Source organism: Rutidosis leptorrhynchoides, chromosome 3, assembly GCF_046630445.1.
Source record: "Rutidosis leptorrhynchoides isolate AG116_Rl617_1_P2 chromosome 3, CSIRO_AGI_Rlap_v1, whole genome shotgun sequence".
Classification (NCBI taxonomy): Eukaryota; Viridiplantae; Streptophyta; class Magnoliopsida; order Asterales; family Asteraceae; genus Rutidosis; species Rutidosis leptorrhynchoides.
Genome location: NC_092335.1, coordinates 4682263 through 4705761, shown reverse-complemented (window position 1 = coordinate 4705761; position 23499 = coordinate 4682263). Strand labels below are relative to the sequence as shown.

The 23499-nt window shown below is 30.8% G+C and overlaps 2 protein-coding genes across 2 annotated transcripts; both read right to left on the bottom strand.

The window, feature by feature from the left end:
* Positions 1 to 3956: 3956 nt before the first annotated feature.
* On the bottom strand, positions 3957 to 5186 carry LOC139895672 (peroxidase 66). Its single transcript, XM_071878205.1, has 3 exons — positions 4974 to 5186; positions 4698 to 4886; positions 3957 to 4610 (listed from the first exon to the last, which is right to left on the bottom strand). The coding sequence occupies exons 1-3, from the start codon at positions 5184 to 5186 to the stop codon at positions 4062 to 4064; spliced, it is 951 nt and encodes a 316-aa protein (XP_071734306.1). The 3' UTR covers positions 3957 to 4061.
* Positions 5187 to 6930: 1744 nt separating this feature from the next.
* On the bottom strand, positions 6931 to 8147 carry LOC139895671 (transcription factor TCP19-like). The gene has a single exon (XM_071878204.1). It carries the CDS (start codon positions 7944 to 7946, stop codon positions 6990 to 6992), a length of 957 nt encoding a protein of 318 aa, XP_071734305.1. The 5' UTR covers positions 7947 to 8147; the 3' UTR covers positions 6931 to 6989.
* Positions 8148 to 23499: the final 15352 nt, after the last annotated feature.

Below are 23499 nucleotides of genomic sequence, written 5' to 3'. Positions count from 1 at the left end.
GTTAATATAGTTTCTTTTCCAATTTTTGCGTCCTACGAGTTCGCTTGGATGGCTCACTGTTCTCTTGCTTTCCTCACTGACCAGGGTTCAACCCTTCTTTTCTTTGTGCTTTATTTTTACTCCTTTTTTATATCTACCTGCCACCCGTCTACTTAGATGTCTTTGAGTATACACGTGTTTTCCACTTTTTTATTTTTTTTGTTCCCTGATTTCTTTCCGAAATTACCCACCGATACATTTTTGACTTCTTTTCCCTATTTCAAACGCTTCTGCAGCTTCAAATCACTTGATTCACTTCGGTACTTCTCCAGTTGTTTTACATCCGCTTCATATCCTTGAACGCTACTCCCGAAATCAGGTACATTTTTGTTTTTGTTTTTTTTTATTTTTTTGCTTTTTCTTCTTCTGGGTTTGTGAATAATATTTTATGATGTATGTGTAGATTAGGTTTTTATTCGTTATTGTATGTTGTTTAGGTTTTCCAATTCGCATATGATAGTTGTTTATGTGTTAAATTCGATTGACACGCCGTCATTGTTCAGTTTCATAGTTAATTAGTTTACATTGAAAACTGTTAGTTGTTCTATATTATGTAGTATCGATTTGTATGCCTTTATTGCATGTTGTGGTTTCCAATTACTATGTTGCCATTTGTGGTTATATGTGCTTTGTTCTTTCTATTTGGGTATGGGTATAAAAAGAGGGTTTAGAATGCCACCTACGAAAAGGATTAGTAAATCTTCGATGCCCGCTATTCCATTTGTTGCTGATGGTTTAGTGGTGTTACGCGACCTATTCCTCCGACAAAAAATAAAAGGTTAACTTGGTGGTCACACCATTTGTGATGATAATGGCTTATCGTCGGCTGGATCGTCTAATACTGAAAGTAAGTTTTCATCTTTTTTATTTAAATTTACAGCTGATTCGTTTCCTGCTGTCGGTTTTTTTTAATGGATGATGTTTTTTAAAATGTAAATGCAGTTCCTTCTATCTCATCTACGTCTTCAATTCATTCGTGGATCCTGCAACTGCATCACAAGGTTTGTTCATAGCTATTAGCATCATCACATGCAATTGTCTTGCGAATGTAAATATATAGATTATGATATTATGCATCTAGATATCTTTAACATCTATGTTTGCATTGTACAGATAACGACAATGCTAACACAGTCAATATTATTGCAGAATGGAAGACCAACATGAAATGGTGCCAATATCCGCTCTACGACCAGAAGACAGTATGTAGTTAAAATACCAAAGACTACAAGACCTTCAAGCTACTGCGTTTTACTCATCGACATTCATGTAAGACAATAGTATGTAGTTAACTACTTATATAACAAGTAGTAATATGTGGTAAATAATAACCACCAAAATTTTGGTCGTTTGCTTTACTAAAAAAAACCAAAACGACAAACGTGAAAAAGGCTGGCCGCTCAATTTTATTAACCATGTAATCCCCCAAATTTCCACCATATTCTGGATTCTTCACCTTCACTCCTCTTTTGAAACCCTAATTTCCTGACGAAGGGCCGCGTGCGATTTACAAAGATTTCTGATGTTGCTTCTGTTCAGCTACTCATTCGTTTATTTCTTGGGAATACGATGTTGGTATGTCACCCGTTAAAATTTTTGGGGTTTGACTTAGATTTTGTTTCGCTTCCAGATTCCGTTCATCTTAACTGTCGTTTGTTTGACGAAAACCTCATGCAGGTAACTAATCTGTTCAACTTTTTTGTTTTTTTGTTTTTTTTTTTTTTTTTTCTCTCTTTCATTTGTGATGTTGTTAATTAATGACGATTGTGTTGTTAATTAATGACGATTGTGTTGTTAATTCAGTTGTATGTGAGGCTCCTATTGGAAAATCTTTTCAGAGTGGTTCAAGTAGTACTCAGTCTCATCCTACTCCAGAAAGTTTATTAACGGTTGTGCCAACGATTGAAGGTAATTTGTATGATGTAATTAGCAGTTTTTACAGCTATGATTTTGTAGATGATATCGATTGTATGTATAGTTATCTACGTTTGTTATGAACTACTATTAAATATCAATGCAACAGTATTTATGTGGTCAGTGGTTATTTGTAACCAGTTATATAGTCAATAGTATGTAAGATATGTTATACACATAGCAATTATCCAAATACAGGTATTAAAAAAAGCATAACCAAACACACCCAAAGGCGACCGCCGCAACGCGCGGTCCAGCATTTTTCTAGTATATACTAAAACACACGTCGAAATTCGTTGTTTCGGTTGTTTTGAATTGTCGTTTTGAGTTTGCGTTCACACTACAAACGGTCCCTCAAATTCGGCTCAATTTACACAACGACCCCTCAACTTTATACTTTTTCAGGGGTAGAAAGTGTAAATATATAACTTTATTAAAATAAAAGAAAATAATTCCACCTGAATTTTTAACGGGTTCTATCTTCTCGCTCGGTGCGAGTTAAATTTTTCCGAGAACACTGTTCAACTCGAAAAAACCTAACGAACACAACAGGACTAACTACGCGCGAAACGGACATCGTTAAAAAAACACTAAATATTTCGGGCTATATTTCATACATATACATATACGTACAACAAACAACTCAACCTATTAGATATATTAGGTACCAAACAACGTATATATCCAAATTCGACCACGCGTTGAATACAACCACAGCAACGCGCGGTCGAATTTTTTTCTAGTTCCTAACTAATCACGTACACAAATATTTCTAACTGTGTGTTTTGTTTTTCCACTATTCAAAGTTCGAAAACGCTTGTGGACTCCATGATGCGTGTGTCTAACTTTTATCACCTTCTAACAGAGTAACTAAATAGTATATGGTTACGACATAACATCAAGGATAGTCAATATGGTTCGTAAAAATCACTATCAACTATACGATATTATTGTCTGTGTATGTCATTTTGTCTACGCTCAAAGTCACCAAACCCAATACCCACTTCGGCCCTTAATGTAAACAAATAGCCTTATTAGTTAATATTGGGCTTTTAAAAAGCCCACTAGTTGTTACCCCAAACTCAACTTGAATCAATAAAAATTGGACCGGGTACGGGTCTGTAGGTTTTTTCATTCTTTCTGAATCTCCAAAAATTACGACATTCATGAAGAAAAGGATGGGGGGGATCGAAAGAAAGACGGGAAGAAATCGAAGACAGACGACTTCAATTGGTGACTCATTAAACCTAAATCTAACCTGCGTATCACTCGTCTCAATGATTTCGATCTTTTTACTGTATGTTATCTCAATTCATTTCTTCACGATATATATATTTTTTTATTTTTTTATTTTGTAAATATTGGGTTCTATATAATATAAAATGGGCGATTGATAGTTAAATTTTAGTTAATGTTAATATAAACAGTAGTATATATTAATTTCAGTTGTTCCCCTTTTACTCGTTGGATGATGGTAAGGTGAATTTTTCCTACCATACAGACTTGTTGAAAAAGTTTATCAAGTTTTGTGCTAGTTGTTTTCAAATTTTGTTATACTTTGGATTACCACATATGTAAAATCAAAATCAGGATCCCTATCTTTATATGTTTTTATTGGTGGTTTCTATCGTGTTTATGGTATTCAGGTGCAGAAATATCTTAACATATGCGGAATCTAGTGCGTTCATAAGAGCTGCCGAATTGGTTGGTTTCGTCCACCAGGGGAGTCTAGGCCCAACTTATGGTCAACCCTATACAGACAATAATCCTATCACTTTAATGATCCTATTCTTGCTAATACATTATTATTATGGGATCATTTCAATTTTGATAAGCATTAGCTATATGCTTTCATTTGCGAAAATATAATCTTAAGTTAGTATTACTACAATATTACTTACTGCATGCAAGCTTTACTAACTTCATTGTATATCTTGAGAGCATGGTTTATTACTTCTATACACCCAATAGCTAACACATTTAGAGATATCAATAACTCGCTTTTCATTAAATTTTATTAAGATACAACCATCATGTTAAACAACAAATTGCTATGTAAAAAAAAGTTCAATTTTTCCTTCTTCCACCGTAGGCACCTCTCTCATGAATCAATTCACAATGCTACATTTGACTCTAACTTCACCATCTTCTACGATACCTACATTTCCAAGTTTGACCATTGAAGCTGCAAATTCTCTGAAGAAAAGCTTCTCGTCTCTAGCAAATGAATCCACGATCCATTTCGTCCTGTAATCACCATACAACATTTGGGCCGACCCAAACACACCCATTCCCGTAGTAATCCTTCTGTAATAGTCATTGTCAAATTTCGAAGAAGTTGAGTCTAGAAACTCTCCTGCGTTGCGATCTTTGTTGTGTACGGGACATTTCTTTTTCAGGTTTATAGCAAACTCAGTGTTAATGCTAGGATCAATGACGTTGTGTAGACGGGCACTACATGAAGAACAATGTGAAAACCCGAGAGTGTGTCCACCCGAAAGTGTGACCAAATCTTTGACATTTAAACCTCTTTTAGCAAAACTTTGAATAAGCGTTGTGGTATTGGAAAACGGAGATGGTAAGTTTATAGTTTCGTTAGCTATTGATACTCGCCCGTCTTTCCTTCCTTTTAGTACATGCCACCATGGACCTTGAGACTTGCAAACAGAAATAGAACAAGTTAAGATCGAACATTAAATAAAGAAGCATGTTTGGATCCCACGTATAAAAACGTAAAAATTTACCATGGCTACTACATCTCTTGCAGCAATTGCTAATACATCGGCACAAGAAACTGTACGAGGGCATACTTTTTCAAGCTTTGTTTTGGCATCCTCAATTACATAAAACGATCGAACTGAAATATTTGGAGGTCCGTCTTTTTCTGCCTTGTTTTCTGCGGTTGAGTCAAGCAACAATGACGCATTGCATCCCTGATTTTTCACAAATTCGACAGGTTTAGATCGTGACGAATATTAAAATATGAAATTTGTTGTGAGTTAGATATTAGCATAATATACCCTGATGAAACAGTCATGGAAGAACATCCTAAGAATTCGGGCTGGGACTTTAGGGTCATAAATGGAAGCATCACGAATTGTTTGATAGATAATGTTCTCGGCCTGTGGACATGTTTGGTCGTAGTAGTGAGCGCTAAGCACTGCTTCTGAATAGTGAACCACGTTTAGTATGAGAATAAAAGTAATAATTGGTGTAATGGAGATTTTAGTCATTTCTGGGAAGTGGAGATATTGTTGTAGCAGCAGGGGATGATGAAGTCCATAGATATTGTACAGTATTTATAGTACATGTTGGAATTAGATAAGATATGATAATTTATGCTGGTGAATTTCTGTAATGTACTTTTAAGTTACTCAAAATGGGGGATCTAACAGCTTTGTTGGCCTTGTAAACAAAGGATCATTAGAAAATATTTGTTAATAAATGAATATAACAATATGAAGACCTGGAAGAATCAAAGAGTTGCAGGTGTGAAACTGTGTAGATGGTTTTGTTAGAATGTAGCAATCGGTTATAAGGTCACATGGGACAGTTGGTAAAACATGTAGGACTTGTACGTTTTGTACTTTCTTGCTTCTATTTTTGGTAGGAAACTAACTAAAATAATCATTGAACTAAATAAGGCCGTCGCGATTCCGTCGCGATTAGTTGTTTTTTTTTTTTTTTTTTTTTTTTTTTTTTTTTTTTTTTTTTTTTTTATGGTTTGCATCAAGTTACTTCTAATATTTGTACTCCTATTTCTAAGTAGAAAATGCATTGGGAGCTACGAGCTCAAGCGTAGGAATCGAACTAAAGATCTGTAGAGGATCGAATCGACCTCAAAGTATATATAAAGAATAGCTTGAACTTATGTCAGTTGTATATAAATAACATGTTTGCTTGTATAACTACAATAAGTTACACAAACACTATCATGATTCATGAATACTTATTTTTTCACAAACGTATTGTATATTTTACATATATATTTGTCTAACCCTTGAGAACTTGAATCCACAATCTCTCATATTTGTGATTCTCAATATCGTTAGATTAATACGTGTAGGAATTTAGCATCTTATACAATGATGCTAGTGCTGTTATTGAGATTTACGGCTTTATGTATATATGAGAAATGAGCCTTAAAGGTTATTATAGAGTATTATGTAATATTAGTTGATGACGTACCCCCCCTATCGAATTTTTTGAGAAAACCTCCACCTTGCACGGTGAAGTTTCGTCGTGCAAGGTTCTTCGATAAATGACTCTAAATGAGTCATGCCCAAGCTTGAGCTGAATTCCGATTAAAGATATGGGCTATTATCATACATTCAGACCCAAAACAAAAGAAAGAAAAAGGCCCGTTTGTTTCTTGAAAACTTGGTACGGAAGAGAAAAAGACCAGCCACGCAGTGGGTAATGGGTTATTTGGGTTAATGGCCAACAATCGTAACACAAGGATAAAGCACCACTGAGTTTTAACGGATAGCTGGTCGGTCCCTTGTCCACGTTTCACCCAACCGTGGCTAATCACCTAATTTGACACGTAACTCTTTCCCTTCACAACTTTATGAGATCCCTCACTTAAAAAGGGTGAAGAAACCTAAACCCAACCCCATGGATGGTCGTCCCCACATATCCAAAAAGATAATTATGGTCCCACACCACCCAAACTTATCCCACTTGTGCATGCGCCATCTCAGTGACACGGGCCCACTTTATATGGACCACAAAAGGCAATGGGCACCCACTAGGATACCATCCTGCACGTGCCAATGCCTAACCCTCACGTGCTTTCTTTCACCCAACCCCAGATTGGACCCCTTCCACGAGGTGTTAGTAATAGAGTACTCGTAAATTCGTAATGTACTTACCACGGGTCCCCAACCTTTTTACATACCAAATTTCATTTCACAAACTTAATAAAAAGAAGAAAAAAAAGCATAATAATATTATATATTGAAATTCGGAGAACTAAATACTACGGAGTATATATAAAATTGAAACTAAATAATTATTGATGACAAACAATTTGATCAAGATGAAGGCTTTGAAGATTCAGTTGAAGAGCCAACCATTAATTCTAGTTCCCTTTTATCATAAATCTTCAAAGAAAAATCCCTAAGCATACTAGTATTATTAGTCGTAGAACTAGAAATCGAACTTGAGCTCGGTGCCAATTGTGTCGAAACATTTTCAACCCGTTCATTATTATTCGATACCGAGCCCGACGTCATTTCACCACCACCACCACCCGAGACGTAACTCGAAACAGCCATAGCAGGAACACTAAAAACCGGGGTAGCTCCCACAGGTAAAGCCCACATCTGGGGTCCACCTGGTGGGATCATAAAAAACTGTGGTCCAGGTCCACCAATGCTAGAAGGTGCAGCCATGGTCCACACGGGCACCAATCCTTGTGGAGCCACCGGGGCCACAGGTGCGAAACTCGACGATGACGATTCATTGACGTCATAAAACTCACTGTTAACTCCTCTTTTCCGTTTTTTCCCACCTTCACTAGCGTTTGATGTGGTCGGAATCTTTAACGTCCCGTTAACATTAACGGCGATTGCGGGCACAGTGCCCGTTCCCGTTGCTTCAAAAATAGCACCTTCCGCATGTTCCAACAACCACCTAATTGTTTCACCATCAGACTTATGTCCTAGTTCACGTGTTAACTGGAATATTCTAGCGGCACAAGCTGCCGGCATACGGATTCTACGACCTCGTCCTTCCACCTTGGTGTGTCGGTCTTTTGAGACTCTCCGTGGCGGCGCCGACAATTGTTTCTGAGAATTTGGTATTATGTCGTTTTCCGTGGGTTCTTGTTTGAATAAAATAACTTCCCGTGGGCGGTGTGGGATTGGTGTTACGGTGTAAGATGATGGATCTCCGAGTAAAGGGTCGGATTTTGATAAAATTTCGGTGGTGTTGGTGACCTCATCTTTTTCTTCTTCGGAATCCATGTTGGTGTTATGCATCGATGCCATATTGGGATCGAGTATATGAAATTATGACTAAAAAATTAAATTGGTAGAAGAAAAACAGAGCAAGTTAGGTAAACTGGTTTCTAAACCAATTCCTATTCATTTCATATTCATGTGAACATGATTCACCTCATATGAAGTTATAAAGAGAGATATTGGATTTATAAAATATGATTAAATGGTTATTAGTACTTCTGTATACGAAATAATATCAGAAATATAGGAAATAAAAATGGAGCAAACCCTAGACAGCAGGAGACCCAGTGACCCACCTATCTTTTTTGTAAATTCCTTTTGGGGGACCCTCTCAAATTTCGATACTCATTTAGTTTTGGTTGACGGTTCAGATATACATTAGCTTTTGTTGGCGAATGATTGTGACACGTGGTGGAATCTCGTACGTTGCTTGCCTGGTTGAGTACCGAGTAAATAACGCTGCTTGTTTTTCCATTACCAAATGTTACGATTGTTTCTTATATGTGTTTTTAGTTTTCTAAAATATGGAGTGCATCATTTTACATATATGATGAATGATGATGATACGATGAAATACATGAGGTGAAGGTGATCATTACAATATTAGTAGTGAAACTATTATTTTTAAGAATTACTAACGACAACCCTTTAATAAGCTTTGATTTACTCTATTTTTTGATATTTATCGTTAATAAAGTGATTAATAATAATCGCCAAGTACAACATATATTAAATCATGTCGTTAGCAAAATTCTTATTTTATTACAGAGTTATACTTTTCTAATGACGATTTTAAAATATAATATTAAAAAAAAAACTAAACATACGTCATTATGTGTACATTGAAAATCTATATCTATATCTATGTAATCATATAAATGACTATGACATCAATAAACAACTATTTTTCTTCTATGAAAAAATCAAAAAATAAAAAGAAAAAATTAGAAGACATCTATATGATGTCATTAAACATTTAATTATAATTAAAAAAAATTAAGGTTTATTAGTTTAGATTTAGATAGATATATAATAAACACAATATTAACTTTGAGAAGGTAAATATCATTATTATTGGTGTTGCACGCCTAACTGCTAGAAAATATGTACAAGCCTCCTTATACTGCCCAAAAATCACACCTCTTTACTCTGAGTTGTTGTATTCATTCCTTTATATTCAAGTTTTAATTTTATTGAAACAACATCAAAAATCAGATCTATTTGTTCGTCTACAACTGAGTCGTATGATCCGTTTGTTCATTCATGATTTCTCTTATGTATTTTCTTTACAATTATGTCTTTTATACGATTTTGCTTCCGTTTGTACATATTACGATTATAGATCTACTTATATGGTTGCAGTTTTGAAGGTTTAGGTTTTCAATTCGGAAAAGTTAAAATCAACACTATTAGCAGAAAGTTGCACCTTCTTCTTCTCTACTCATTACAAAACAAAGGTATGAACATAATTTTTTTAAAATTTGGATTATCAAACAATATTTATGATTGTATATGCTGCTTCGTTAAAAGAAATATGAAGCAATTTTTAAAATGCTCCGTATGTTGATCATCATCTGCTAACGTTAATGCCTACATTTTCTGCCCATCAGGTATTTGATGACATGCCAATTTTTTCCTTCGAAGCCATTTCTTTGTGAGTATAACAAAATTTGATATATTGATTCTTAGTGGTGTATTTATATAACAAGTTGTTTACTAAATGGATGAGCTCTTAGTTTTTCTTGATATTGTTACACATTGATATATTGATTCTTGCAGTTCATCTATATTTCAAACTGTTCAAAATCAAACTGCAGTATCGGTTGTGGACTATTGTGGCGGCTATGCTTTGGATTCTTTGGCGGTTTCGAAATGGAGTTATTTTTTCGGAGAATAATTTGAAGGCGAACGAAATATTTGATTCTATTAGATATTTTTCATTTTCTTGGTTGTCTAGTAGATGTAAAGATAGTATTACATGGACAGATTGGCTTATAATGTCGTTGTAGTTGTTTTTCTTTTCTTCTAGTTTCTTGCTAGAAGTCTAATAAAACTTGGTGTTTAGAAAAAAAAATTGCAGTAGGTGTTGGTTTAGAAATGGGAGCTTATGATTAGTTTTCTAAAAACTTGAAATGATTTAAATTTTTTCAATTACAAATTGATTTTTGGTCTAAGGGTTTTAATTCCGTCTTTTACATAGACAATAACATGATTTTTTTTTATAGACAATAACATGATTACAAAGTTAAATTAAAATGAAAAGACTAAAAGATAGTTTTCTAAACCATCCAACCAATTATTCTAACCCATCTAATATTCAGAAAACAACCTAGATAGCAATTACAACCCACACTCAAACTTTCAGCTTTGATAGTCTGGACGGTTTCAACTATTTGAAAGACTTAAACTCCTAGTTAAGTCTTGAAATAAAATTCTGGTTAAAGCCAACTCATTATTAAATGGCGTTACGGTTGACTTACTATGATTTTTCAAAAATTGGTGGCTATTTCTGCCCATAAATGTGAGTTGCACAGGAGATGCCTGTTGTTACTTGTGACAACCCGGAAATTTCCAACCAAATTTAAACTTAATCTTTATATGTTTCCGACATGATAAACAAAGTCTGTAATGTTGAGTCTCGAAAATTTTGGAACTATGTTCATATATTCAATTACCCTTCGACTGCTCTCGAAGATTCACGAACAATTATGTGTAAATAGATATGTAAGTATATATATATATATATATATATATATATATATATATATATATATATATATATATATATTAAATTGAGAAATTAAACGGTTTGGTTATTATGAAAATAAGTTATGAAATCTATTTTATGACTTGAAAACGTTAACAAAGTATTGGATGTATAATACTTTACATGAACGTATTTGTTTCAATATATGTATAATATAATTATCGACGAAATCAAAAGATAATATCAAGTGATTGAATTATCAGATACATTGTGATATGATTACGAGTCTCTGTTGTGAGGTCCACGTTGATTAGAGAAATCGTTCCTTTTTAACGATATTCGGAATAAATGGTAAAGTGATTTACAAGTAAGAACAAATGTGTCAATTGACGAAGGTTAGACAAAAGTTAGTGGAGAACTAGATTTCATAATATTCGACTGATCTATTTTCAAACGTATGAAAACGATTTCAAAAACTGAGTTATTGTAATCTGTTATTTATAAAGGTAAATTGATTATATAGAATTAGAAGAATTTAATTAAAGCTTTATATTATAAATATATATATAGTGTTTCAAAAACATAAACGTGATACGACATAGTAAATTCTATTATTTAAACGATTATATAATAATCTTTGAAATATAATTAGTTTTGAAAAGCTAAAAATTATATTATTAGATTAATATTTCAAACATATATAATATGTATAAATTTATAATTCTAAATGAATATATATATATATATATATATATATATATATGTATATATATATATATATATATATATATATGTATGTATATATATTATATTTTAACTTAGTCATAAAACGTTTTGGATTTAAAATAGTATTAATATAATAATGAGGCGTCGATTTATAGAAGCAAATGACCAAAACACTCAAATGAATAAGTTACACTTTGAATGAAATAATTTTTCATTGATTTGAGTCTTGTTATTGATAAAGGTACATTACACGAAACGTAAAGTACCAGTTTTCTAAGCGTACGAAAATGCGTTCAAAAAACCGGAACCAGTACTTAAGTCGAGCGTCAACGTACAATACATCGGTGTAAAAATTACAAATCAACTATGCATGAGAATATAATATAATATTTAATTAATTCTAAAGATTAAATATATTATATATTATATATTAAATATTATATATATTACTAATAAGAAGTGTCGGCAGGAAAGATTAAAAGATCATGAGCTGGAATAAAGGCCCATGAGATCGCATGGCCTTTTGCCTTTGACCCCATGCGATCGTATGGGGGGTAGGTGAAGGTGAGGTTCTATAAATTGATCGAGTTCTCCTCTGGTCTCATTCATTTTCATATACTCCGTAATCATTTACTTATTATTATTATTATTATTATTATTATTATTATTATTATTATTATTATTATTATTATTATTATTATTATTATTATTAAGATTAATATTCTTAGTAGTTTTAATATTAGTATTATTAGTATTAATTATACATAAAATACTACGACGAGGTCATGAGCGAGTTATTTCAAACTTGTTTTTCGAGCGGGATAGAGTTAAGGAAATTATGGGTTATAGCTATGGATGTTATGGGTATTGTTCGGGGGTATAGCTCGTGAGGCCAACCTAGCGTTTATCATTTTCGCTGCGTCTACGTAATTTCCTGCAATATTGAATCACAATATTGATATGTGAGCATTCATATCTTATCTTTTATATATTAATAGTGTATCCCTGACTAGTGCTCGAGTAGATATGATTATGCATGCTTGTATTCTAAATTTCATCGTTAAATAGTCTATGATAGATCACGAATTTAATACATATGCTACTGATATAAAGTATATGATATACATGTTTTTGGAAAGCTGGCGAAAAACTATTAACTTTTCATTTAGAAATCGCGTGATTTCGATGAACGAATTAAAAGATATGGTCAACTGAATTATGTTTGACGTTAATTGAAATTGTGTTTGAAACTGTAAATTAATATTTAAACAACTTGTCTATGAGATTGATAAATTGGATTTTTAGATATTATTAATCGAGTAAATGAATTTCTATATAAGGCACGGCTCGTTTTGTTGAACAATTGTGAAAGTTGACTATCGTATCATGTTTTAAAGCTTTATAAACACTATGATCTGATTCTACAAGTATTGGAAAACTATGTGAAATAATAAAATATTTTCGATTGCCATGATAATTCAAATATAATATAGCTCATGAAATAAATAATATTTTGAGTTTGATAAACTATAAATTCGTTCAATTATCAAGACTTATATTATGTTAATAAACATGTATAGATTTAAAGATCATATTGGGTCAGGTTGACTTTTGAGATGACTTTTGTTAACTTTTGCATGTCGGTCTCTAGCATTAGGATTGTGATACATTATTACCCGACCTAGCTTGTTAGACATTTATTGACCAACATATGTTCTCTGAGTTGAGATCTATGGTTACTTTGCATTCTGAGTTTCGGTCACATTTCGATGAATGACCTTATGTGCTGCTAAGGTGAGTTTCATTTGCTCCCTTTCTAATTGCTATTTAATTTACATTTTTGGGCTGAGAATACATGCACTTTATTTTAAACGCAATGGATACAAGTACATACTAAATTCTACACCGAGTTTGAACCGAAAATCCCTTAGCTTTGGTAACTAGAAACTGCCGGTTATAAGAACTGGTGGGCGCGAGTAGTTATATATGGATCCATAGGGCTTGACATCCCCGTCCGTTCCAGGTATAGAAACCCTAGCCTGAACTATAAAACAGGCGTATGCTATTTGAGTTTAGTACACGTTGGATTTCGTGTATTGTACATGTTGGTTGCATGTATGTTAAAACATGGGTACTTATTATAACGTTAAAGTTTAGTTACCAGGGTGCTCAATTACGTAGAATCTTTTGATAAACGTTTCAGATGAAACAATTGAAATCTTGTGATCCACCTTTATATACAGATTATGTGCAACCTTAAAATTATGAACTCACCAACCTTTGTGTTGACACTTTTAAGCATGTTTATTCTCAGGTTTCTAGAAGTCTTTCACTGTTTGCTTATACCTTATACAAGCTATGTGCATGGAGTCATACATGCTTTATTCGAGAAAACTTTGCATTCACAAAATCATCACCATGTATCTTATTTGACTGTATTGTCAACAGATGTATTGTTAAAAACTATTATCTACAGTGATTGTCTATACGTAGAAATTATCAGATGTCGAAAACCTTGGATTTATATATTCATTTATGGTGTGCCTTTTCAAAAGAATGCAATGTTTTATAGAGGTCAAAACCTCACTATGAAATCAATGAATGATGTATTCATCTAAATGGATTTAGACTGGTCATCACAGTTGGCATCAGAGCTTGAGGTCATAGGAAACCAGGATTTGCATTAGTGTGTTTAACTGGTAATTGTTAGGATGCATTAGTGAGTCTGGACTATGACCGTATCTATTTTTACCGAGTTTTGCTTACAATTTATTGTCGGAAATTACTTGCTTATCATTCTTTAATCTAGACACGTCTTACTGCAATTATTACATAAATGAAAGTATAGACAAATCATATCTTATCATATTTATCTCAGCAGACTTTGTCTGACACTTTTCCTAAATTTTTTCCGTAAATTACGGAATCTTTTTGCTATATATACGTATTCAAGGAGATGAAGATATCATTCAGTATTCAACACTCATCTCATATCGAAAACCCTTTATCTGATCATATAATATGGATTTCTCACTTGATTCCTCGAACTCCTCGAGCTCCGAAAGCAGTGTGACCGGAATGGAGCAACCAATTAGCCATCATCTATTATGGATGAAGTGGGGATGAGTTCGTAGCCTACTTAATCATTGGAGACAAGAAGAAGGTGATCCCTTCCATCCACCACATTCCCTTCTTGGCGAAGAACCTGAAGCACTTACCGGCGAACCTGTTCGTAATACCATTTTCTCTCTCATTTCCCGAGTATCTCGTCACGATTATATACTATCTCAAATTCTAGATCTTATTCGTCCGCTCGTCCGAACCGACAATCATCCCGGTGTAGTAGAAGAAGTCAACGAGCTTCACGCTCGGGTAGTGGCTTTGGAGAATATGGTGCAAAGATTACAAGCACCAGCAGCATCACCGGCATCAACAGTATCACCATCATCAACACCAACAGTATCATTACCACCACCAACAACAACATCCGCATCCCACACCTCAACATCACAATCTGTACCTCGAACATCAACGTCATACGCACCATAGATACCAAGGAATACCAACAACAACAAACGATGAAGTATTGATTCATAACTTCATCGAAGAAATATTCTGCAGAGAATATGTAGTTTCTAAAAGTTTTAGAGATTACTTATTCTAGTTCTAATTGTAAACCAGATGAGTGAGTGAATAGAAATGATGAAATGAAATCCTGATCGGAATGGTGCACGATTTACAAGCTAGATCTGTTTTACCAGCAGCATCAACAGTACCGTCAGCATCGTCAGCATCAGCAGTATCTACAACATCACAAGCTCTGCCAGATCCATAATCATCGCAAACATCATCACTAATCAACAACACGTATATCGTATCAACGAGTTATGAAGTATTAACTCATTCCCTCTGAAGAAATTATATGTATATTTTATATATATATATATATATATATATATATATATATATATATATATATATATATATATATATATATATATATATATATATGAATTTTGAGATCAAAATAAATCTTTTTGTATTAAGCTATTACGTGTGAATCTTAACTACTCGGTTAGTTCATGTTATTAATATGCTATGATGTACATCCTTCGTTAATGACTTAACAATCGTTAACTTTAATCTCTGCTTCGACTTAATAGATTCTATTTCATAATAAATCAAGTGTATTATTCAAATACATGTTTGATTTTACACTTTCATTTTCGATGTACTTGAAACTTTCCAAAAAACATCATTTGTACGTTGCGAAGTTAGCAAGAGTTCCATAAGTACCAACATGATTCACTGAGAAAATATCAATAAAACTGAATAACGAAGTATTGATTACATTAGTGAAATACTCCGCGAAGATTATGAAATCTTTAATGTTTTAGAGATTATTCACTTCTAATCCAGCCGAAAATCAAATGAGCTTAATATGATATTAACTCATTAAATCTGTACTACATCTGAAGAAAATATACATACATATATTTTCATAAAAACTGTAATAAAATTCTCTGGTACAAAATATTACTTGTGAAACTTTTAACGGGTTGGTAATACCCGAAAGATATATAAATTCACAATTAATATGTTACATTCTTCGATTCTGATTAAACAAATCATCAACTATTCTCACTACTTTCACAACGAGATATATTCTTTCATAGAAATCCAAACAACGATACTCATTCAAATTCAATTACATATTCTGATTTTAACATATCAGAATCCAAGTCAAGATATAACCGATATCCTCACTCTCAGATCCCTACACCTTTCAAAACTATACTTTGACTTCTAAAATGTGCTAGAACATCACTTCTATTCATAAAACCCAGAAAAGTATTTGTATCATTCAAAATTCTAGAACATCATATATATCTTGACAATTACAATCTTCATTCAAACCCTTCAAACTTTTGAAAACACCTCGGATTAATAACCGACGATTCGGTTATGATAATTTTGAATGCTGATGAAGCTGCACAAACTGTAAACGACCTTAACAGTCAAAATTTTGATGATAAAGAATAATGTGTTGAAAAAGCTCAGATTTGGAACTGAAAAACAGATTGAGCAAACTATGAAGGAAACTGTTGACAAATCACAAAGACTAAATCTACCTTCAAAGAATCCAAATAATTCAGTATCTGCTGAGGTTATCAACAAATACTTTGCTCCTGACTCTAAACTCTTGCGAACGAATCTTCTTCATCATCCTTTGATATTAGAAATTCTAAGATATCATTGTATCTTTCATTATAAATATCCTCAATACTTCTAAAGATATTTTCATAACTATTCTTATCGAAAATCATTTATCTCTTCGCGTTATCTGTATACATCATAAAGGAAACTGTTTAGTTTCTATATTATGTAAAAAATTTGAGTTTAAATTATGAATGTTTTTGAAATAGTGTTGAGAACTGAAGCATGAGTTAGTATAATATAATGACACTTGATCAACGTGATTATATTACAGTAAGTCATGCTGAGTTTCTAAATGGAACGTGATGATTCACAGATCATATCGTTATCATGTGCCATGTTACACGACTCTTACATTCTACCTCATCTCCAAACATATTAAAAACATACCTTCTTAATAGTTCTATGTTTCCGGATATTCTGGTAATTTGACAAGTCAAGATCGTGTCATTACAATTTCCTTCTTAGAACATTAACTATGTTCATTTCAAAATTTATATCTACGAATTCTGGACCATTCTTCGCTTGACTTAAAGTCAGGAAGAGAAAACAAAGGAATGAATCTTCGAAATAAAAATGGGAGTATAAATCGCAGCAAATAGAAGAGAGCATTAACTGTGAATGACAAAGATTATAGAAGACAGAAGCGGGGACTTAGAAATATAAGGGAAGATATAAAGCCCAACAACAACCCAGAAAATACAAACTGTATATATCGATGCATATAGCGATATAAAGACAGGGGAGAACTAAAAATACTATAAAACCAAGAGTATAGTAGAAGTGAATAGATTCTTCCGGCGGTAGATGAAAAAGAAGAATGACAGATATGAAAGTTAAGAGTATATCAAGAATTAGAACTGGATGAAGCATATTGACGAATGCTTCAAAGTATGAATTGAGGGAGAAAGAATAGAAGGTGTGAGCTGTGGAAATAAGAAAACGAAGGGGGTGGATTTATAGTGAAATATCTGACAAAGAAATCAAAACAGATTATGGCATTTAACCAAAGAAGATCCTATTTCCTTAATTATCGAAGAAACAAATCTTATTACGAAGATTTTCTCTAAATCCCTTGAATTCCGGAAATCAACCGTGACTAAGTCACCGGCTAAGGTGAACCTACATTTAGTCATTTTACTCTTTTGTGATAGCTTCACTCGTACTCTTCACATAAATAAATTGTTTTTATCTATATTACTCACTGATGATAAAACTCTAATTTTCAACTCGTATGAGTCATGAAAACATACTTATTGTTAGCCATGACCATCCCAATCAAATTTCGGGACGAAATTTCTTTAACGGGTAGGTACTGTGACAACCCGGAAATTTCCAACCAAATTTAAACTTAATCTTTATATGTTTCCGACATGATAAACAAAGTCTGTAATGTTGAGTCTCGAAAATTTTGGAACTATGTTCATATATTCAATTACCCTTCGAATGCTCTCGACGATTCACGAACAATTATGTGTAAATAGATATGTAGGTATATATATATATATATATATATATATATATATATATATATATATATATATATTAAATTGAAAAATTAAACGGTTTGGTTGATATGAAAATAAGTTATGAAATCTATTTTATGACTTGAAAACGTTAACAAAGTATTGAATGTATAATGCTTTACATGAACGTATTTGTTTCAATATATGTTTAATATAATTATCGACGAAATCAAAAGATAGTATCAAGTGATTGAATTATCAGATACATTGTGATATGATTACGAGTCTCTGTTGTGAGGTCCAAGTTGATTAGAGAAATCGTTCCTTTTTAACGATATTCAGAATAAATGGTAAAGTGATTTACAAGTAAGAACAAATGTGTCAATTGACGAAGTTTAGACAAAAGTTAGTGGAGAACTGAATTTCATAATATTCAACTGATCTATTTTCAAACGTATGAAAACGATTTCAAAAACTGAGTTATTGTAATTTGTTATTTATAAAGGTAAATTGATTATATAGAATTAGAAGAATTTAATTAAAGTTTTGTATTATAAATATATATAGTGTTTCAAAAACATAAACGTGATACGACATAGTAAATTCAATTACTTAAACGATTATATAATAATCTTTGAAATATAATTAGTTTTGAAAAGCTAAAAATTATATTATTAGATAAATATTTCAAACAAATATAATATGTATAAATTTATAATTCTAAATGAATATATATATATATATATATATATATACATATATATATATATATATACATATATATATATATACATATATATATATATACATATATATATATATATATATATATATATATATATATATATATATATATTATATTTTAACTTAGTCATAAAACGTTTTGGATTTAAAATAGTATTAATATGTGACGACCCGGAAATTTCCGACCAAATTTAAACTTAATTCTTATATGATTTCGATACGATAAGCAAAGTCTGTAATGTTGAAATCTCAAAAACTTTGAACGGTGTTCATGTATTCATTTACCCTTCGACTGCTCTCGGTGATTCACGAACAATTGTGTACAAATATATATATATATATATATATATATATATATATATATATATATATATATATATATATATATATATGAAATTCGATAAGTATATAGTTGTTATAAGATTATTACTTTGATGATTATTATTGAAAATAAATATCAATATAAATAATATTATGATATAAATATAAAAATTGATATGTACAAATTGTTATAGTATTATAATTATTGATAATGAGATTATCATTAATAATAGTGATATTATTATAATTAATATTATTATAAATATGAAAAATAGTGTTATTACCATTTTTATAACTAATATTATTATTATTATTATTATTTATTATTATTATAATTATTAATATAATTATTATTAGTGTTATTATTAATATTTATTAGAAAATAATACATTTTATTATAACTAACATTAATAATTAACAATGAGATCAATATCATTATTATATTAATATAATAATAATAATAATAATTATTATTATCATTAATATATTTTTTTAATTAATAATATTTATTATATAAACTAAAAATCAACTAATAACTTGTACGAATTTGCTTTAGGTATCTTTTAGACTGTGTTAGATTGATCTCTTATATCTAAATTAGTACAAATCATGATCTCAATCAGAAGACTAATTCAAAATATGTTAAGAGTCCCTTTCCACTTTTAAATTCTTTGTTTTCTTCTTTTGGTTTGGAATAACTCTGTCGACCACTTATTTCTTCTGTTTCTTCTCTTTTCTTTTGACTCTGAACAATATGAAAGAACAATCAAATTACTCTTTCTCTACTTTTCTTTTATATAATCAGAATTCATTTATGTAGACATAAATATATACATACACTATATCATATAAGAGATCACTTTTAACTTCTCTGCAACAATTGAATACACCAATTCTCTTCTACTTTCTTTTGCTATAGACACTCATCACCACCTTTGAATCATTAAATTATCTCCACCACAGAAGCCATCATCATCTCAACCGCCTACTACCATTCTAATCTACTATCATAACAACAATTTCTCAAAACCCATTTAATTACCACCACCTTAACTCTATCACTTGTGTTCTTTCTATTTCATGTATAGTTCGAAACTACTACCGGTTATGAATCCCACAACAACTGACCAAATACCACCTCCTCTTCTCGCTGTAACTTCACAACCACCATCAATCTTAACCTATCAAGAACCCAAAACAGTTCCTGTGTGTTTTCTGCTCAAAACCCCATTATCACCTCCATCGAACCACTATATCCACCATCACGAATCACCATAACCCACTTCATGTTTTGTTTTATTTATTTATTTCGACTTACAAACCATCTTCATCACTCTTGTTGATTCTCTGCAACTCGTTTATGCTACTCACTGCCTTAGATCGAACAAATCACCACGTAAGTTGTTGTTGACGTTCGTTTTATTATAGCTATTATTTCTTGTTCCTGGCGACACGCCACAGCTCACTTGTTAATATCCCTATTATTGTTCAAATAACTCAAGAGTAATAAAAATGATGATGATCGGTATGATAATGAAGATACGGGACCAAGCTATCACCTGCCTTTTTAAATTAGTACATGTCAACTTCATCTATTAATTAATAATGCAAGTTGTAGTGGATACCGTAAATCATGCTTCCACTTTATTCATTGGGTCGGCAAGCATAAAGTAGACACACCCCACCCACTTAAACAAAGAAGGAATTAATTAAATGTGTTTTGGCTGTGATTTCTTTGGATTATTAACGCAAATTGGGAACGGTTACCAGAAATTTGGAGTGGGCCGCTAAGTCTTGGTTCTATGGAGTTTTTTTTTTAAATTAAATTGTTGGGCTGTGACCCATTTCAAGATACTCCGTTGGACAATCATGTGAATTAATCGAAGAAGTTGATTAAAAACAAGTTATCGGAGACGACACAATAAAGATTGATCATGATCACGATGATGAAGTAAACACAAGGATGCATGTAATCTTATGCTGATAATGATTATGATTAGAGTATGATATAGATATAGGAGGATGATAATATGTTTATGAATGAGTATTGTTGATAACACTAGGGTTGTAGAAGGAATCGAGTAAGTATGAGTTAAATTAGTTAACTGCGAGAGATAAATCAGAAAAACAAGGTAGCGTGAATGGTTTGGGTGTGTTCCTGGATAGTGAGAGTTCGCGGGTTCAATTCCAGCTCATGACAATTTTTTTAGAAAAAGCTAGTGAGGTAGTTTTCAATACTATTTTTTTTATTTATTATTGTTATTATTATTATTATTATTATTATTGTCATTCAATTAATTAATTATTATTATGTTAATGTTATACATGTTATATTATTATTATGTTAATGTTATAAGATTTAAAAGATATTAATGTTAGGAAAATAATATACGAATTATGATTAAGTATATTATAGATTATTATTATAATTACTATTATTATTAATTAATGTTACTACAAGTATACAAATTTGTTATTATTATTAATATTATTATTAATTTTATCATTCTAAGTAATATTAACACCATAAGGATTAAGATTACGAATGTATGTTATAATAGTCTTAGTCATTACTCTAGAAATTTAATACACGAAGTTTGCAAATATAGAAATCTTGGATATATATATTATTATGAAAATGATACAAATTATTATCATTTTCATTTAGATCAATATTAGTACCACTTCTAAAATTATTAGTAGCATTATTATTATTAAGATCATCATTATTATAATTATCAATATCATTGTTATTAATATGATAATTATCATTATAATTACAAATATGAGTATTAGATAAAAATTATCATTATTATTACTATCAACATTACCTATATCAATATTTTTTTTTTAATAATTATGATTACTAAAATAATAGTTTTAATAACGTTCGTAAAGTTATAAGTATGAAAATAAAGATTATATATATAAATATATTTTGTACACATAACTTAACTATATTAACATTTATATATATATATATATATATATATATATATATATATATATATAAATTGTAAAAAATATAAATAAATAATTAAACTTATAATTTATTAAATATATAAATTACATCACTAATAATATATATATATATATATATATATATATATATATATATATATATATATATATATATATATATATATATATATTAGATTACGATTATAAATATAAATGTTAATGAATATACAAATGATATAGGTTCGTGAATCCGAGGCCAACCCTGTATGGTTAATTTGTTCAATGTTGTCATATGTATTGTAACGACCCGGAAATTTCCGACCAAATTTAAACCCTAATCTCTATATGTTTCCGACACGATAAGCAAAAACCCTAATGTTGAGTCTAGAAAGTTTGAAATCTACATTTGGATAATCAGTTACCCTTTGACCAAGCCTGATGATTCACGAACAAATTATTTGTAAATAAATATGTACAAGTAAAATTTATAATATTGATATTACTTCTATTACTATTATTATAAACTCTATTATCATTAGATATCACTTTATTTAAAATTCATGATTTCCATTACTCTTATCATTATTATCACTAGTAATATTCATAGTATTTTTTTTTTCTTATTGTTACTATCATTATTATTATTATTAATAATACTAATGGAATTTATTAATAAACTTATATTATTAATTTATGTTATAGGATTTAGTATATATATAAATCGTGGGATATGAATATAAATACAGATAAATAGCTAATCGGTTTTCAATCCCTATCTTGTTGTTTAATCTGTTCCCTTAATTGATAATCATATCGATGTCAAGAATCACAAGTATGATTAAAACTATCACCTATGTATGATTTAAATATTAATAGTAATTATAATATCATTTTTTTTATTATTATCATTATCATTATCCTTAATAACATTATTATTTTATTATTATTAGATTATTGTAATTATTATTATATTTTTTTTTGTTTTTGTATTAATATTATTAATATATTTTTTAAGATTAATTATAATACCAAAAATACAAATACCAATATATAAAAACAGATATATATAATATATAAATAAAAATAAATCAGATAATAGAAAATATATAAATACGTATTAAATAAATATATGTCTGTATCAGTTTCCATTTTTTTCCTTCTGGTTCTGTTTACCCGTGGGACTTTGTCCCAAATAATCCAAAAACCACAGCGATCAATCAATTTCTATTACAGTATCGATCAACCCTTTATATTATGATATCTGGTATTAACCGCAATTAAAGAGAGAAGGAAAAAGAAAGAGTAAAAAAAAAAAAACAAAAAAAAAAAAACCCATCGACTCTCTGTTCTTCACTTAATTTGGTTAAAATTCGAATTCAAGGTTAATTAAAAATCTAATAGTGCAGTCTAGTTAGGAATAGTCTGTTTAAACATCCTG

What these genes read in the sequence shown, in the direction of transcription:
- LOC139895672 (XM_071878205.1), bottom strand. Translation starts at nt 5,186, where the DNA reads ATGACTAAAATCTCCATTACACCAATTATTACTTTTATTCTCATACTA. An exon ending in TCCATGACTGTTTCATCAGG is followed by an intron (nt 4,887 to 4,973) that starts GTATATTATGCT and finishes GTGAAAAATCAG; the next exon opens with GGATGCAATGCGTCATTGTT. An exon ending in CAAGAGATGTAGTAGCCATG is followed by an intron (nt 4,611 to 4,697) that starts GTAAATTTTTAC and finishes TCTGTTTGCAAG; the next exon opens with TCTCAAGGTCCATGGTGGCA.
- LOC139895671 (XM_071878204.1), bottom strand. Translation starts at nt 7,946, where the DNA reads ATGGCATCGATGCATAACACCAACATGGATTCCGAAGAAGAAAAAGAT.